The sequence below is a fragment of the Bubalus kerabau genome, chromosome 17, assembly GCF_029407905.1.
Source record: "Bubalus kerabau isolate K-KA32 ecotype Philippines breed swamp buffalo chromosome 17, PCC_UOA_SB_1v2, whole genome shotgun sequence".
Classification (NCBI taxonomy): Eukaryota; Metazoa; Chordata; class Mammalia; order Artiodactyla; family Bovidae; genus Bubalus; species Bubalus kerabau.
In genome coordinates, this window is record NC_073640.1 from 10,847,379 (window position 1) to 10,865,860 (window position 18,482).

Consider the following 18,482-nt stretch of genomic DNA (forward strand, 5'->3'; position numbering starts at 1 on the left):
GAAAAGTGAGGGCTCAGATAAAAATGGAAGAAAGCCAAGGAATCTCAGAAAGCATAGTATTTGTTTAATATCATGCAAAGGCAATGAAGACTTCATACTAAGTCAGAAAAACCATTCGAATCAAGACTCCTTCTTTAACAGTACAGATAAACTGTTATCATCATGCCAAAACCTAGGGAGTACTGTTTCCATGAGACCTTCTTGAGGAATCTGCAAGAACATGCTTCAGACAACAAAAATAACTAGAAATATATTAATAGATAAGACTAGCAGTGAGCATAAAACACATAACTTATATAATAAAGTACATTAAAAAGGATAGAGGGTAGTATGTGATGGCAGAAAAGGATTTACTACAAGGAAGGTATTAAATAACACTACTTAGCTATTGAAGGAGATGAAGAAAACTCCCTCCGCTCTCCCTTGCTCACTGTGTGCCAGCTCCAGAGCATTTTTTCCTTCACAAACTCCATTCTAGGAGCTGGAAAACTAGAAAGGGTTCATATGGCCAAGGCCTTATGTGTGCATGTTATTGTACAGAAATTAGGAACAGCTGGAATCTTCAGGGCAGGACATGAAAAGCACTTCCCCAGCAGTAGAAAGAAGGTTGGTTGTTTAGAGGGAAGTCAGACCAGAGCAAGGAGAGGAGTTCTGAGCAGTATTTGTGACCCTCGATTTAGCCTCCATACTCTTGAGGGATATGACTTAGTCCTATGAGTAAAAGTGGTGCCTTATAGCAGTCAGAAAGAGAAATGAAGGTAGGAAGCTGAGATCTAGATGGGATGGAACTTTAAAGGGAAAACGACACAAAACAGCAAAAACGCCCTGGCTAAATTTCCCCTCACAGTCATAGCATTTTTTTTAATTACAAAACAAAGTTTTCTCCCACTGATTACTTGTGCTTTGTCGGCTTGAGGTAAACAGCACCGTATACTAGTCTGACAACCTCGTTTTAAAATTAAGAGTTGAAATTCAGGCTGAGCACTGCTTGAGAAGTCACACAGCCAGGAATATCCCCTAAGTCCTTGAGATGGCTATCACAGTGTGATTATGGAGAGGAGGGCTGAGGGCAGGAGGCATCTGAGCTCCTGGACTCCGTTCCTGGGACACAAACCCAACCCTCAGGGCAGAGGCGGGTCTCATTTCCTTCCTGATTCACTTGGCAAATGGTTATTCATTCCTCTACAAAATGGCATGCCCCGGACACTCTCTGGATTCCAGGAGTCCTGGACTGAAGTTACCCTGCAGCAGATGTCACAACACTCTTGCTTCAGTGTACACCTCAGTTACAGGTACTTTCAACTCGCCAAACACTGGAGGTGGGAAAGGTGACAAGCAGGGGGCAATCAAGGGTGATTCCTTCTGTGGAGCAGTGGATGTTGTGGGGGTGGGTGTCAGCTCAGGAGGGACCCCTGTGCGCACCTCTCTTCCCTATGCCACCTTCAGCTAGGTCAACTGGGTACCTTAAAATCTGCCATGGCAGGAGTTTACACCACGGAAAATGGCAAAAGCTACAAATGAGTGGTTTCACTTGTTTGTTTTTTCCTGAGAGTCAGTTATTAAACGTTTACCAGCTTATCACTGGCGACCATGTTAGTGTGTCTGAGCTTCTGGTGCTCAGAAAGAACCTCTTAATTCTTTGTAGAAGAAACAGCACTGCATCCTGCATAAATAGGTATTTATTGCTCTGTGAAAGGAATACTTATCATTTCCTATAGGGCTTCAAGTTTTCAAAGTTTCTAATTTGTCTTCTGGAAAAAAATGTTATCACTGTCAGCCTGAGCCCTGAACCTCTTTCATTTTCACAGCCTCAAAGAACTTTACTCCACAAATGAATCCTTCTTTTCTGGCATTCTTTCAACATATATCCATTCCCAAGTGCCACTCCCCACCTTCTGATTTTTTTGAAGACCATCTTTCAATACAACACTGCCCTTCTCTTCAGAGCCAAGACTTGCCAAAGGTGCTTGAATCCTCAGCTCTACCTAGGCTTCCACCCACTTCTTCCCACCCCACACTACACTGTTCTAAGGTCACACAAGACAGAGGAACCAAATCAACTGGCACCTCAGCCCTACTTTGACTCAATGAAACTCCCTCCTCCATAACGCCCTTGACAATCTGAGGCACATTTTCCTATGGTTTATCTTCTAACTCTAGGTCTACTCCTTCTCCGCACACAGGGCTTCTCCTGGCCTGAAATATCTATGTAAATGTATAGAGGAAACTCACCCAACTGACAGCTAGAGACGTCTGGGGTGTCAAGTAATATTGGGGTATAAAGGAGGATGCCTAACTTTTACTCTGGAAAACTTACAAATTTCTTGAATGCTCCATAGAAAGCTGCTACTTACACATGTTTTAAAAAATTAAGTGACCCCAAGGTTTCATTCTGCTCTATAAACATTCACAGTTCACTACGGACACTGGCCCACAGGGCATTAGCTGCCACCTGCGTGCTGCCATCTCCCCATTCTGCTCTAGTCTGTGATCCTAATAAGCTCTAGGTTCTAACACTCAGAAGTCTAAAAGCATACATCTCCCCCTGGATACTACAAACACATACTGCAAACTCAGCACTGCACACCACACCTCTGTTGAACTCCCTCCCACGCAGGGCAGGGACCATCAGGATGAAACATAAATCAAATGCCTGAGGCTGCCCTGGACTCTTCTTAAACCGTCCACCTAGTCAGAAATGCTGATTCTGGGTCCAAATTTCTCAAAGCCCTGATCCCCAAACCCTTAACTCAAGCCCTAATTTCTCATTTATGTTGGGGCAAAACCCGAATTGGTCTTCCTGGGTACAATCTCCCATCTCTTTCAATTTATGTCCCAAACCATAACCAAAATATTATTGAAGTACAAAGTGAAACACATCATCCCTCCAACTAAGGCCCCCCATAAATCCATAATCATCATTTCTAAACCCCCAAGTGGTTATCAGAGCACTGAAGATAGAATTGCAACAGAATTCAAAGCTGTCTGTGGCCTTCCTTTACTAATAGTTCTCGTATTCTGTTCAGGTTAAACAACTTTAAGTTCCTGAGAATGTATTTCATTTTCACTGTTTGCTAAAGGTCATCTTTGCTAAGTAGCTTTCTTAGAATGGCTTCTTCCTAAAGGCTGGGCATGGATGCCCTGTGTTTCCATGACACCTGACTAATCATGGTACTTACTATACTACTGTAATAGTTAACTTGTCAGCTTACTACAACCATCTGAAGATACAATGTCTCACTTCTGTACCTGTACTTGGTCTCAGGGAGGCTGGGAGGAGAAGGGGTGATTGAATAAATACTCATAAATCTGAATCTTAAAAGGGACTTCAGAATTAATTCTGCTTCTTCCTCCATATCTTCATTGAATCTCTGTTACCCTGTTTAACTCCCTTGCTAAATGAATGTCCAGCCTTTTCAATGCCTCTTGCGATGCGGAAATCACTAGTAAACACTGATGCTCAACAAGGCCTCCTACCATACATGTACACAGAGTTCACTACAAGGAACTCAAACCTCACAGTCTGCTGAAACCTTATCCAATAGGAAGTTCAAGCCCCTGCTGTGGCCATGACTGGAAGCTGGTTTCCAGATTCACAGGTCTCAGAAACACTGCATGGCCAAAGGAACGCTGGCAGGATGGCTGCTAGAAATGAATCTGGGAAGAAGAACCCTGCCCCCAACAAAAAGGAAGCACACAGGCCCAGGAGATAACTGGCACCCAGGGTGGGCCCTTCAACCAAATGGAGAAGCTAAGTCTGCTCAGACTTAAATCCTAGCCAGAAGCAATTTTATCAGTGTTAAACATGTAACCTTTTGGAAAACAGCTCTTTAAAAACAATCAAGTTGGAACATTTTCATAGAGTTAACACAGCTAGGATTTCCCCAAACTCTTACTGTGCTTTCAATGTTTAGGCTCCAGAACTGCCACACTGCAAAAAGAGAAGTCTAATGGCACCATTCAGCCCTAATTCCAAGACAGTCTAAAAGAACAGAGGAAATATGATCAGCATCAATAGTTTTATTGAAGGTTAAGGTACTCAAATGTTAACAGGTCATAGGCAAATGGAAGAAACAGAAGTCTCAGATGTGTTGGTAGAAGAGGGAGGGTACAAACAGCTCTGCCCGGCAAACATTCCAGATCCAGGGTTTCCATACTTCTCCAAGGCTTGATTTCTCATGGGTCACTTTCCATGCAAAAGATTTTAGAGACCAAATGCAACAGGATTCCTTCAGTTACCAACCAAGAGTCTTTGGGTCTTCTCTCAGGCAAGGCATCCAGTGAAAATTAAGATCTAGTTTTCAGATTCCTCTGGAGGATTAAAAAGTCTCTTTCGCATTGCGTTGCCAAGCTCCCTGCTCTTGTTCCTCTTTTCCATGTACTAGAAAATAAAAGGAAGGGGAGAGAAAAGAGACAGCAGATTATGTCACTATTTACATACTAAGCTTAGAATATATACACCAATAAAGATAAATTTTAAAGGTGCAAGAGGGGTTCTTAGGTAGAGTGGGAAAAAAGTAAAAGCAGATTCAAGTTGAAAAAACTGAGTATGTGTAAACAGCTGGACATCAAAATCTTTCAGCCATCAGGTATAGAAAGAAGCCAAAGAAACAAAAGATCAGTGGCAGAGCGCTGACCAGGAACTCTAGCTCCCGTCCCCTGAGCCTGACATTCACATCTTTGAGGTACTTACTTGATTTTCTGGGCCAGTTAACCTCAAATATAAGGAGTTGGGCTGGATAATCTTAAAGAAGTTTTCTAAGTCTAAAGTTTTGACTCAAGAGTTCTAACGTATCTTCTGGAATAGTAGCAATTTTCAAACTTCTTTTTTTCCTCATCAAAGGGCCACTTCAAATAACAGATGAAGCACCAGGTCTCTTTAACAAAAGCATTCCTTTTATCTGTCCTACATTAATTTTCCTCATAAGAGTGCTAGGGGGAGAAGGGCATTTTATTGCTTTAAAAGGTTAAAGAAGAAAATTCTAGAACATGGAGGGATACCTGCTCTGAGAAAAATATTTGCTATCTCTTTTCATATCATAGGAAGCCTCTATAATCAGCTTGGAAAGAGGATTCTAAAGGTAAGTCTTCAGAAGACAGTATTTTGTAGCCAATAAAATAAGCCATAGAGCAAATTGAGACAGAGCTTATATTAAAATATATGTTATAAAATCTCCAAAAGGAGTCAAGATGGCCCCTGAATAAAAAAAAAAAAGATACAAAGGGTGACTATTATGTTATTCACAAAATGCCACCAAACAATGCAGAAACCAAACCAAACAAGAGGAACAAAAGAGGACACTGCAAAAGTAGTATTAGTGATTATTTCAATAAAAGGGACAAAAGCAGCAACACAGCAGCAAAGAGAGGGTCAGAAAGAATGGGCCAGACCCTTTTTCTAGTTAAAAGCTTCAAAGAATGAAGTACTTAAACGACACATGAAGGAAATGATAGAAGGAGAGCATTAGGAGCAGTAAATGGGAAACTGGGAAGCATTAAAAGCAGGGAGGAAATAAATGAGCACAGGTTTGGAGAACTGGAGGATGAAAGAACAGATAGAAAACAATCTATAAATCAGGAAATGAAGCAATATAAAAACCACAGAGAGGATTAGAAAGTAGTCAAGGAGAAAATCTGAAATTTATACAAAAACAAACTGGGACAAAATAAGAATTTAAAATTTAAAGGATTAAATCTACCAACATTCTTCTACCAAATAGTTCCTGACAGTTCAGGACCACCTGGGCAGGAAATTTTCATATGAAGATATAATCACCAAACCAATGACAAAAATCACTAAACTGTGAGGATACAAAAATCTAAACTTAGGAAAAAGGCTATCTTACACAACTGAAAGCACGTAAGAAATAAATACCTATACCAAATAAAACAGTATGGGCTTATTTTTCCATAATCTGATTAAAAAAGGAAGACAGCCCTAGGTTTAGTTTCCATACAAAATACCCTTTACATATATATAAAGAAAAAGTGTTTCAAAAATCAGTTTAAAACATATACCCATTTGTGCACATGAAGAAAATTAACAGAACTCAGGAAGTTCTTCAAACAGTAAAGATGCTGTAAAGGGATTCCAGGAAGGAAGGAGGAAAAAAGCCCCAAAGTAGAAACCAGGAAAAAATGATTAAAGATAGATGCTGAATGTCTTCAAATATCTAATACCTTTCGATATGAGGCTCATGGGGGGGGGAAATTCAAAAGTACAGAAAATGAAAATTGGAAGCAGATTTTTAGTAGTTACATATTTTTAAAGGTTCTGGACAAAAATTTTCTGATGAATAAAACAGAAATGGAATTAAATTTCTTTTCAAAGATTTAAAATGCACTCTGTTCAGTCTGTGGTACCTACAAAAAGACAATAAACTTTGGCTATTTGCCCAAGTCCAAGTCATAGCCTAAAGCTGTGTTCAGGAAATGAGTCTTTCCAAACAAGTCAAACTAGATCCCTATGGGCTGTATATACTATAATTATAAAGAAATTCCAAGTTTTAAGGCTGGAAAGAGCCTAAATCTAGCCTCCTCATGTTATACAAGGAGATTGAGGCCCAGAGAGTTTTAGTTACCTGCTAGAGCTAAAAGCTGATCAACAATTCTTTCTGCTGTACAGATTCAACTTCTCAAACCTTAAAATACATCCAGAGGAGTTACAGTGATTATTTTAAGATAGTTGCTTTCATTTATGTGCATGTAAAAAAATCAGCAATGTTCCAAAAGATTGTCCCCAGAAGACGCTTTCATTTCTCCTCTTGACTTTAGGGGAAGACATACCTATAAAGTCAAGTTTTGGTGTTATATTAAAACTTGCCAAAAAAAAAAATTAATAATGGTAGTAATAAATAATATTGCTCCAAAATAGTCTTTTCTACTGCTCAACCATTTCCATCCTTTAATGTTTTCCTTACCTCATTCTTCAAGCATTTTCTCATCTCCCGATCAAGATCATTGCAATGACCAAAAAATTTCAGAATGCTGTGCTAAAAGGAAGAAAAGGGGTAAAATATTTCATCCCATAATATGCTAAGGTCTCTGGCTCAGAATTGAAATATTTAATGTGTCACCTTGTCAATAAGCAAATGGCTAATAGTTAATCAAACAGTTAACCCACAAGTACAAAATATACAAATAAATGGGCTTACCCTAGCATTCCTACAAAAAAGGAAGAAATGTTCTATAGGTAGAAATGAAAAATAAAAAAGACTTTTCTTTGATAAAAGAGAAGCTTATTAACCTGCCAAAACCTCATAATGACCTAGTGAAAAGCATTTTATTACCTAATACCTTTTCTTTAGGGGCATGTTATCCATCCTCTATTACAGAGTGATGTCCAAATGCAGAGTAGCCATATTGACAGTAACTTCCTTCATGAGCAAACACTCCTGTCCCATAGAAGAGTTACCTATGAAACGCTTGGTGCCAAAGCCATTTTTCATTTGCCTCTATGTCATCAAAATAAATTAAAAACACATAACACTAATATTACACAGCCTGTATGGGCCATATAAACAAGTCACTAATTCACAATAAAAGGAAATCAATGCTTAATATTCAAAGTCTGCTCTGCTTTGCCATTAGTGTGTTTGCACATCGCCATTTTTAAGGCTAGGTCAGAGAGCATGGTGATCTCCTATAATGACATGCCATAAATGCTGAACTTGTAACAATAAGCACTTTTTCCCTTTTCTTTCTAATTAAGGCTTTCATGGAAACCAGACAACACATAATTAGTAATAGTCATGCTATTTCTTTTTTCCCTATTTCTTTACCACTTTAAATGTACTTTTCTTGTCCACACTGAGTAAATGATCAGAGTTTTTCTGGCAAGGATTTAAGGTTTCCTGGTGATTACCTAATGACCTTTTCAGGATAAATAATTCCTGTGCATAAATTGCCTCCTTGACAATACAAAGGGACAATGCTTTTTCACACACCTTCTGGCCAAACAGAAACAATAGACAGGATTAAATTTTTAGACTGTAATACAATATTTCATATTTTATTTTATATTTATTGATATCATCCCATATTCATACATCTTATTTTAAAAATTCAAGACAACAAAAAAATTTTTAAAAAAAATTCAAGACAAAAGCTAATTTATACTCTCACTTTCACCTCTACATTAAGCCCAAATGAGAATAATACTCTGTGATGTTACATGAAAAACAAACCCATAAATGCCCCAGTGGCATTGATAAAAGAAATATCCATGAATTTGGAGGGAAATGGATACATGAATATGTATGGCTGAGCCTCTTTGCTGTCTACCTGAAACTATCACAATATTGTTAATTGGCTATATTCCAATATAAAATAAAAAGTTGAAAAGTAAAAGAAATGCCCTTGGACTGTACTTCTCTTGTATACACATGGCATGAGCCTCCAGTGCCTGGTGTCTATTTCTAGAGAACAAACTGGAAGAGCTACTGATTGGATAAGTGAATCAATCAGGGTCTGGAGGACAGTGTCCCAGCCACTAGGGACACAATAGTGAGCATGGTGGGCCTGGGCCCCACTCTCATAGCTCAGAGTCGGAAGGAAGAGACAAAATATGAAGTGATCACCATACAGCAGCAGTTCTCAAAGTGCAGTCCCAGGACTACTCTGAACCTTTTCAGAAGGTAAAATCTATCTTCCTAATAACTGAGGATCTTATTTGTTTTGTTCACTTTCATTCTCTCACAAGGGTACAGTAGATTTTTCCAGAGGCTACATAACCTGTAATATCAGCATAGATTGAGCAAAGTGGCAGACATGAGAATCCAGCTGTATTCTATTAAACCAAACATTAAAAAGAACTGCAAAAATGTAAAAGCAATGTCATTCTTTTCACCCTTTTATTGTTTTGGAAAATAAGGTCTTTTTTTATGAAAAATAACTATTAATGTGTAATGGTTTATTATTGTCATTTTAAAATAAATTAATATTTTTCAACTTCTCAGTTTTAACTTCTAATTCAACAAATATTGATAGATACAGCCCACATAAACAAAAGTTCTTTGGGGTCCTCAATAACTCTGAAGAATGTAAAAGAGTTCTGAGACTAAAAAGTGTGAGAGTAACTGCCATAAAGTTGGAAATAATACATTAAGTATTACTGAAGTATAGAGTAATTATACCAAGGGAATCCAGGCCAAGAAAGAAAAGGAAGAGGAAATGACAAATTAAGCAGAATAAAGCCTGGAGGATGATAAAACCTTATCAAGCAAGTGAGAAGTGGAAACAGTGAGAAAACCTTTAAGTTAAGCAAAGGGAAAAAAAGCAAGTAAAAAAGCCTAGAAGACAGAAACATGCTCCAGTACCACTGCAGACAGAGTGAGCAGGAAGGATGCAGGGCAGGAGGGTGGTCAAGCCCAAGTGTTAAGTAGGGGCCAGTACATGAAGGCCTCAAAATACAAAGAAATGTAGAATTTATTCTACAGGAAAAGGGAGCCATTAAAGGGGAACAATGATTAAACTTAGGACTGAGAGATCCGTCTACATGCAGTGCAAGTGAATTAAGACAGAGAAGAGGACAAAACAGTCATGGGATCAGGTGGCCCCAGTAAGATAATGTCAAAATCAACTGTGTTAAGAATAAACATATAAATCAGTGGAACAGACTAGAGAGCCCAGAAGTAGGCCCATTCACATATGGGCAATTGACTTTTGACAAAAGCACCAAGGTAATTTAGTGGGGAAAGAAAGCTCTCCAACAAGTGGTGCTGGAATAACTGGGTATCCAGAGGGAGAGAAATAAACCTTGACTCATACCTCACAACATACACAAAAATTAATCTGAATCACAGACCTAAATTTCAAAAACTAAAACTATAAAATTTCCAGAAGAAAAAAATAGGAGAGAACTCTTTGTGACCAGGAAATTGACAAAGATCCCTAAAACAAAACAAAACAAAACAAAAAAACCATAAACAATGAATGAAAAACCTAGTAAATTATTACTTACAAGTTTTTTGTAACACATCTTTAAGAAAATAAAAAAGGATGCCACAGACTGGGAGAAAATATTCACAACACACTTTGTATGCTGAATGATAAAAAGAATTCTTACAACTCAATAACAAGACAAACACCCCATTTTTAAATATGGGCAAAAAACATTATGTTAATGGCCAATAAGTACATGAAAAGATGCCTAAAGTCATCAGCCCGAGGGAAACACAATTTAAAACCAAATAATATATTATTACACATCCACAGAATGGCTAAAGATAAAAAGACTTACAATATCAATTCTTAATCTAGATGTATGGCGGAAATAGTTTGTTGAAAGTGTATTGTCATCAACAACATTCTTTGAAACAATATAAATATCGGACTTCACAGGTCATCAACATTCCTTACTACCTCACTTTCAGTCTTAAAATTTTACTCATTTAAATAAGAATCTGATATATCTAGTTTATGAAGAACATGAAAGAAAGAATGCATCATGCAAAGTTAAAGAAAAACAAATGCTTCTTATAACTGTCTCATACACCAAATATATTAAAAAAAAAAAAAAAAAACTTTGACATCTGTGAAAACATCAAATTTAACACATTGCAAAAATGGGCTTATTTTCTATTTTGGTTTTAAAAATGGAATTTTATTTCCATTCCACTAACCAGGAGGGCATGGCAACCTACTCCAGTATTCTTGCCTGGAGAATCCCCATGGGCAGGGGAGGCTGGCTGGCTACAGTCCATGGGGTCACAAAGAATCGGACAGGACTCAGTGACTAAGTACACAGCAACCATTAAGTAAACCTGCTAAATGAGGCCAGTCATAATTTAAATCTAGTTAACATGTAATTGTAAAAAATGTTTCAACTTCCTTTAAGCACATAATGATAGATGTCAAGGAAGGTAGACTATAACTACTATGTATCACTTCAGCAGCTCCCTAATAAAACTACCAGGCTTAATTTCTACTCATAAAAATGAAGTAGTTTCTAAAAACAAATCACAAGCATCAACTGCTAATCTTTACTAAGCTAAGACCCATAACTAAGACATTATCATTTCCTTCTATTAATGGAGATAACATTTTACATTAGTGTATTGTATCTAGGTTTCATTGTTGCTTCAGGGTTATTTTCTGAACTCTTACATTTTTGTGACATTCCTTAAGCAAGTTAATCAAGACGTTGCATTCTTCAGTGTGCAAGTGTGGAGATAAGTCAGGATGCATCTTTAGGAGGAGATGGAACACAGCAGAGCAACCTGTGAATACAAGAGTGTCTTGAATATGTGTGACTGTATTTGTTAATGCAACCTAAAATTATTTTCCGTAAGAAACTTCAGTGACCTTTATCAGAAAAGAAAGGTGACCTTAGGCAAATTAAACCTGAGCCTCACCTTCCTATCCAACAACTTAGATTCTGTGGGTTATCAGAAGTATTTAGAGAACAAGCAGGTTCAGAAAAAAGCAGACTCAAGAGATCCGATCCTCGAAATAGGTGCTTAACCAGAAACAGCCTGCCTATGTTAACAAGCCTGACTTCAATTATTTTTCCCCTACTCCTGAAATAGATTACAACTCATTTTATTCAGGTAAAATCCTACCAATGAAGAGAAATGGCCTATTAATCCTTTTTAAATGTATAAGGGTTTAAGGGCCATTAGTCAGTCTCACATTAGTGTGAATTAATATAGACTGCTTTCTTCCTAAGTAACATCTGGCTGAGAAAATCTAACTAAATCATGAAGAGAAACAAGAAGCAGATGTGGATTTTTTTTTTCAACTTTAGCAGATCTATCCATAAAAGTAATTATTACAATGAAAACAAGAAGCTAAAAATCCCTGATATTAGGTTTAATTGGTTCATTCACAAAAAAGAAAATTAGCATCCAAGGTCTAAGATAAAATATTATTTTGAGGTATTTGCTATAGTTACATTCACCTATTTCTCTATTCACCCATTTCTCTCTTAAACCAATTCTTTATGACCCAGAAGAGATTACCAAAGGAAAGAACCAATTAACTACTTTAGTCTTTTAAAAGTTCCAAGAAAGAAAACCTAGGAGAAATCATGACAGTAGGTTGGGCAAAAGTGAGTGAAATGAAGTTTCTCAGTCGCATCCGACTCTTTGCAAGCCCATGGACTGTACCCTACCAGGCTCCCCCGTCCATGGGGTCTTCCAGGCAAGAGTACTAGAGTGGGTTGCCATTTCCTTCTCCAGAGGATATTCCCAACCCAGGGATCAAACCCAGGTCTCCCACACTGTAGGCAGATGCTTTACCATCTGAGCCACCAGGGAAATCCATTAGGTTGGGCAAAGACGCATTAAAATTCATAAAAGAATAAATTGGTTAAAACTTATCAAAATTAAAAATTTCCATTTTCAAAATTGAGAAAATGAAAAGACAAGTCACCCTCTGGGTGATGACATGTCAATGCAGGCTCATCAATTGTAATTAACATACCACTCTTGGAGGATGTTGACTGTGGGAGAGAGGCAGGGCGTGTGTGGGCAGAGGGGGCCTAGGGGGTCTCTCTGTACTTCCTGCTCAAATTTGCTATGAAACTAGCTCTAAAAAATAGCTCAACAATAAAACTCCTAAAACTGCTCTAAAAAATAAAATAGTGTGTAGCGCCTCTACAAGCTACACATTAAAGGAAAATATTTGCAAATCATATATGACAAAGGATTTGCACCTAACACATATAAAGAAAGTTTACAAACAATCCAGTGTTTAAAATATACCCCCAAAATAAGCAAAAGATTTAAATAGATATTTCACCGAAGAGGATATAGGAATGGTTAATTAAGCACATGAAAAGATGCTGAACATCACTAGTCACTAGGGAAAAAGAAATTTAAACCACAATGAGACACTACTATACATCCACCAGAATAGCTATAATCAAAAAATTAGACAATAGCAAGCACTGCTTACAATGTGGTGGAAAGGGATCTCATACAACGCTACTGGGAAGGTTAAGTAGTACAGACACTTTAGAAAACTATTTAGTAGTTTCTTAAGTTAAACACAAACTTAACATATGACCTAGAAATTTCTCTCTTAAGAACACACCCAAGAGAAATGAAACCATATATCCCCACAAAGACTTATATATGAATGGTCATAGCATTATTCATAGTAGTCAATACTGGAAACAATCCAAATGTCTAACAACCAAGTACTGGATAAACAAATTTGTGTATTCAATGGGACACTATTTAGCACTAAAAAGGAATAAACTTATACATGTGCCAACATGGAGGAATCTCAAAAGCACTAAGCTAAATGAAATAAAGCAGACTCAAAAGACAGTACTGTATGATTCTATTTACATGCAATGTCTAGAAGAGGCAAATTTGTTGAGGCAAAAGCTGAGCAATGGGGAGGTCCAAAGGTGAGAGTGAGGATTAATTTGCAAATGGCAAAAAGAAAACTTGGGGTGACAAAAATGTTCTAAAATAGGATTGTGGTAATGATTGCATAATTAGTATAATTAGTATAAATAGTATAAGTTTACTAAAATCACTTAATTCACTTAGAATGGGCAAATTTTACAGTATGTAAATTATGCCTTAATAAAGCTGTGAAAAAAGTTTCAAGAAATTCAAACAGCCTGTCCACCTTCTACTCTTGACAAACGAAATCCTTAAAAATGACTAAACAAATAATTGCAGAGAATTATACCTACTACTTCAGATTTCAACTTATAAAAGTATCAGATCACTGTTCCACTGAGTGACTAATAACCTCAACCCCACCCCCTGCCACACACACAAACATACCACAGCTAAAGATCACAAATCAGGCCATTGTGCCAAGTGAAAACACTTGAGTATTTGAAATGGAAACTGAAAACGCAGCCAAGTTCAAGTTTTGTTTGCCTGTCACTGACTACAATCTTTTTAAATGATATAAAAATTCTGCCTCAGAAAAAAGAGGTCTCATACAGTACAGCAATGTAAGTCATCTAATATTATACCAATATTATACACCTACACTTATATATATAGTAAAGGTTATCTGGCTTCTGCCTTGCTTATTTTTTCTGAAGAAGATGTACACTGGTTTTAGTCATCTAGAAAATGTCTTTAATAATTTTATTTTGTAAGTATATTTAACAAAATATTTTTGCATATATCTATGAACCAGCCCTCAAATGTGTGCTTTTACAGTTCAGAAACAAACTTCTGAGGTACTGAAAAGCCCTCTCTAATTGGCAAAGTAAATACTTAAGAAAACACTTGGGTACTGAGAAAAACACACATATGCACATTGTGTATAAGCAAAAATATATACCATGGTACATGTTTTTCTTTCCTTCCTTAAAAGTTTACTTCAAATATGTGTGCTACTCTACACACAGCCATGGTGTACTTCTACCTACTTACCTTCCCTTCTACCTACTTATCCTAGATGATTATACCAAATAAGAAAATGGTTTCATATATAGGAGTTTCCTTTTCTTGTTCTTGGTGAAATTTACTATTTAACTTAAAGCTCTAAACACTTATCTTATCCTTAACCTAACAAATTCCTCGTTTTATCAATCATTCCCCTCTTGCCTCTACCCCATTTTTTAGTTAGATATTCTCTTCCTCCCCCTTCCTTCCATCCACCAGCTTCGGCTAACTGTTGGTGCATACGCATATGTACTGGGGTACTCCTGGGTATAATATACAAAGTATAACTATAAAATAATAACATTCTTCTTAGAGCACATTTAAATGAGTGCTGACACCTTTCAGTAGTCATCTTTAACAGCCTATTCTAATAACACTATTATAACTCAAGTAACATTTTATGAAATGAACAAAAGCCAAATATATATTCCATATTCTTATTTTTTAAATTTGTTCAAAGCCATAACAATATATTATTACAATAGAAATAATTTGTTGAATGCTCACCATGTGCAGGCACAAGTCTCATAATTCTTCCAATAACTGTAGGAAGCAGGTACCTTTTTAAATTCAGTTAAACCATAAGAAATTGCTTTTTTGTAGGTCAAAATATGTGTTACTCATATTTTCATAGCAAAACTAAGCCCCAGGTCACACAGTAAATAACAGAGTTACTACCCAACGTAATCTTTCACTGTGACAGATTTCTCCCACTTTCAAAATAAGAAAGATATGCCTTCCCAGCAGTTTGTGAATGAAATAAATTCAGATAGAAAAAACTACTCCCCAAAGAACCTCTGGTTAGCTACAAGTTCAACAGGGACTAATTGCAGGCTGAGGTTCAAAGAAGTCAATGTAATACTATCCTGTAATACTATCCTGTATCTGTCTACATCAAGAAAAAGAAAAGTATTGTGCTTGTCCTGATCAGCCATGTCCAGAACACTGACAATTTGAATATCCCTGGGACGAATGCTCAGGAAGGAGATGGCTCTGACATTAGGTTTAAACAGGAAGCCATTCATGAAATAGGGAATATTTACTGACTAAGGGAAACCCACAACAGAGAAAATAGATAAAAGGAACAGCCAGGTTAAGTAGGACAAGTAATGGATTTGAAGGGAGAAGATGTGGGTCTGAAGGTAAAAACTGTGGACACAGCTCTTCACAAGTTATATCGCTTTAGCTACTTAATCTGAAACATAAGTCTCTTCTTCCATAAAACGGAATTAGCTCTAGACCTATATCAAGGGTAAGTGTGACAAATGTAGTATCATTAGTATATCTGAAGTGTTCTGTCACCTGATGGGAAAGGCTGAACCGAACTGACTCTGAGATGGGTCCGAGGACAGGACTGGAAATCAAAGTGGAAGTTACAGGGGCAGATGTCATTTTCCTGGAGCTGTCCAACATTGAAACAAGCTGCTGTGTGAACTTCTCATTTATCTGGCCTCCCGTGCCCAAGAGACTGACTAAGTAAGGATGTCACAGAGTATATTCTTACATTGCACCCTTAAGTTTTTTTCTCAAATCTAAGTTCACAATTAAATTTAAGCCATTTCGCAAAATAAAATTTGCACTCAAAGGATAAACACTTGTTACTGTTAAGAATACAGAAAACAGTTTCAAAAGGTAGCACCAAGATAATTACAGACAGACAGACTGTATAAAAAAAAAGTGAAGGAAACATTCATTTGTGGTAAGATTTAGTGTAAGGGTGTTCTAATGAGAAAGAGAGGGATAACTCTATTCAAACAGTTATTATTTAGTTAAACACAAAACTTCAGTTCCATTTGTACACTGGCATTTAGAAACCATCAGAACAGTTTACTTCTCACAATTACAACTCCTCTCTCCCCATGCCAATCCCATCCACTTCCTCAGTTATGCACAGATTGATACCAAAACAGTCTGCTTGAACTCTTAAAAATGTTCATCTGTGACATCCAATATTTTTATAACTGTCTAATAGGTCCCTGCAAAGCAATCGTAACTTTTACTTGGGGGTGAGCTGGGAGGATCTAAGCAATAGGGAGCTCTCGCTAAAGATAACAAAATTTATAGTTTTATTTTATTCACTGCTTCACCTTATTCTACCAAGACTCTGAGGTAAAATCGAACAAGTAGTCTATGATAGATTTCAACCACCAGGTGGCACAATTTTAGAAGGAAAAAAAAAACAGCACAAGCAATACATGAACTCTAGTGTAGAAAAGAGAGGAAACATTCTAATAACACACTTTAGCAGATCTATAATCGCAAGAGGGAAACCCTATATTTTAATGCCACTAAGGCTTTCTTTAGAGAAATTTTGCTATTGTGTGGCTTCACCAGAAAGAAATTCACACTACAGTTACAATTTCTAATGTCATTTTAAAACAAGGCCAGAAAAGTCTCTTGTTCAGAGCCTCAAGAATCTGTTCTCCAGGAAAAAACTGCTCTCTAAAACATGTATTTTTTTAAAGTCTAATTTCAGAAAGCTCTGGAATTAGTTAAATTAGTATCTCTCTACTTCACACTTCACTGTATTGAGCAGAAGTAGCAGACATAGCAGGGGACGACCTTCCTCACCCACTTTTACTTATCACAGCTGCAAAATGACCAAATCTAAACAGAGGCTTCTGATTAGGTGACAAGTGCTCAAAGTACAGACCATGCCCCTACTGCTACTGAGAGCAACCTCATGTCATTTCTTAAGGCAGGGGCCCAGTTTGTAGAGTTCCCTGAACTAGGATTTATCACCACTTTCTTGGTGCTGAGCCCTCTGTCAAATCACGTGAAGTTCAGAGCAAAAAAAAACAACAACAATTAGTCCATAACCATCAAACACCACACAGGCTAGTAGGGGAAGAGATATTCTCCTAAATGCACATAGTATATGGCCAATAAATGTTTCCTGAATGCAGTACCATCACAGATTTAAGCACTGATTCAGACCTTAACATAGCTTTTCTTTTTTAAAAAAGGTGGGAAATGAGGGTCGTTTTAAATCAACCAAACATGTGCAGCAGCCTGTATGAACAGGAAAAGAGACACAAGGAGTGTCTTACAACAGAATTCCTTTGTCATTGCAAACTTCCTTTATGCATTTAAATCAGTACTAGGATTTACTTAACTCTTCATAAACTACTTACGGGAAACAAGCTCGGTCATCTTTAAACCCGATAAAAGGGATCTGCCTGTCACTTTCCTTGAAAAGTCTACTGATGAGGCTCTTACTGGATTCTCGCATCGCAGGACGGACTGGTGGAAAATTTCACTGCAGCTGAGAGGCGCCCTAACAGGCTCCCACAAGCAAACCCTGAACGCCTGGATCGCCAAGAGCAATAACAAGCATACACCGTAGGGAGCGCTCACCGTGTCGGACACGTAGTTAAGCGCTTCTCACAACCTAGGCGCTGGATTACACCCATTTCTCAGGCGAGGAAACCGAGGAGAAAGGAGCCTGCCCAAGGTCACCAGCTCGAGAGTTGAGGGGCAGAGAGCGAATGTCTACCCCAAATCCTGCGCTCAACTACCAGCGCATCCTCAGAGAATGCAACCGGACTGAGTTTAGCCTATACCGCCCCGGGAAACCCAGTGCGGCGGTGCCGACCCCCGAGGCCGGCGGAAAGTCCCGGCAGGACGGGACACGGCGGGGCGCGACCCTGAGGGACCAGAGAGGGGCCGGTGGGTGTCCCGCGGCCTCCCCGCACTACGCGGCCAGGAAGAGAGCGCGCCTGCGAACGGCCCGGACCCCCGGGACTCACCCGACTCGCGGCCACACCCGGAGAGCGGAAGCGGTATTCCCCGGCGAAGACGCTGCGCCTGCAAACGCGCGGTCTGGACGCCGGAGCCGGGCCCACTCCGGGTGGTGAAGGCACGGCGCCCTCCACGGCTGACACCGCTTGGCCGGCCGCCGCCGCTGGCCGCCTCAGGCGCCTGCGCCGCCCTGCCTGGACGGGCCCATTTTCAGGCGCTGTGAGGGGAAGGAGAGCGAGTCCGCCGAGGCGCCGCAGAGCCTAAACTTGAAGGGGAACCGACAAGCCAGATTTTGTGGCTGGGATTAAGGCACTCAAAAAATAGTCTCTGCTAAGAAGAGTGAGGCGGGGGGCTCGGCGCGTTTCACTTCTGTCGCTC

The 18,482-nt window shown here is 38.5% G+C and overlaps 1 protein-coding gene across 1 annotated transcript; it reads right to left on the reverse strand.

Annotated features, from left to right (window-relative positions):
* Positions 1-4,005: 4,005 nt before the first annotated feature.
* Positions 4,006-18,437, reverse strand: CMC2 (C-X9-C motif containing 2). Its single transcript, XM_055553883.1, has 4 exons — positions 18,113-18,437; positions 11,107-11,219; positions 6,921-6,992; positions 4,006-4,381 (listed from the first exon to the last, which is right to left on the reverse strand). The coding sequence occupies exons 2-4, from the start codon at positions 11,185-11,187 to the stop codon at positions 4,295-4,297; spliced, it is 240 nt and encodes a 79-aa protein (XP_055409858.1). The 5' UTR covers positions 11,188-11,219; positions 18,113-18,437; the 3' UTR covers positions 4,006-4,294.
* Between the last annotated feature and the right edge of the window lie 45 nt (positions 18,438-18,482).

Bases quoted from the DNA above. Each gene is read 5' to 3' on its own strand.
- CMC2 (XM_055553883.1), bottom strand. From the start codon at position 11,187: ATGCATCCTGACTTATCTCCACACTTGCACACTGAAGAATGCAACGTC. The intron at 6,993-11,106 runs GTAAGAGTTCAG...TCTTCCTTTTAG, and splicing joins TTAAGGAATGTCACAAAAAT to CACAGCATTCTGAAATTTTT. The intron at 4,382-6,920 runs GTAAGGAAAACA...TTTATTTTCTAG, and splicing joins GAAAATGCTTGAAGAATGAG to TACATGGAAAAGAGGAACAA.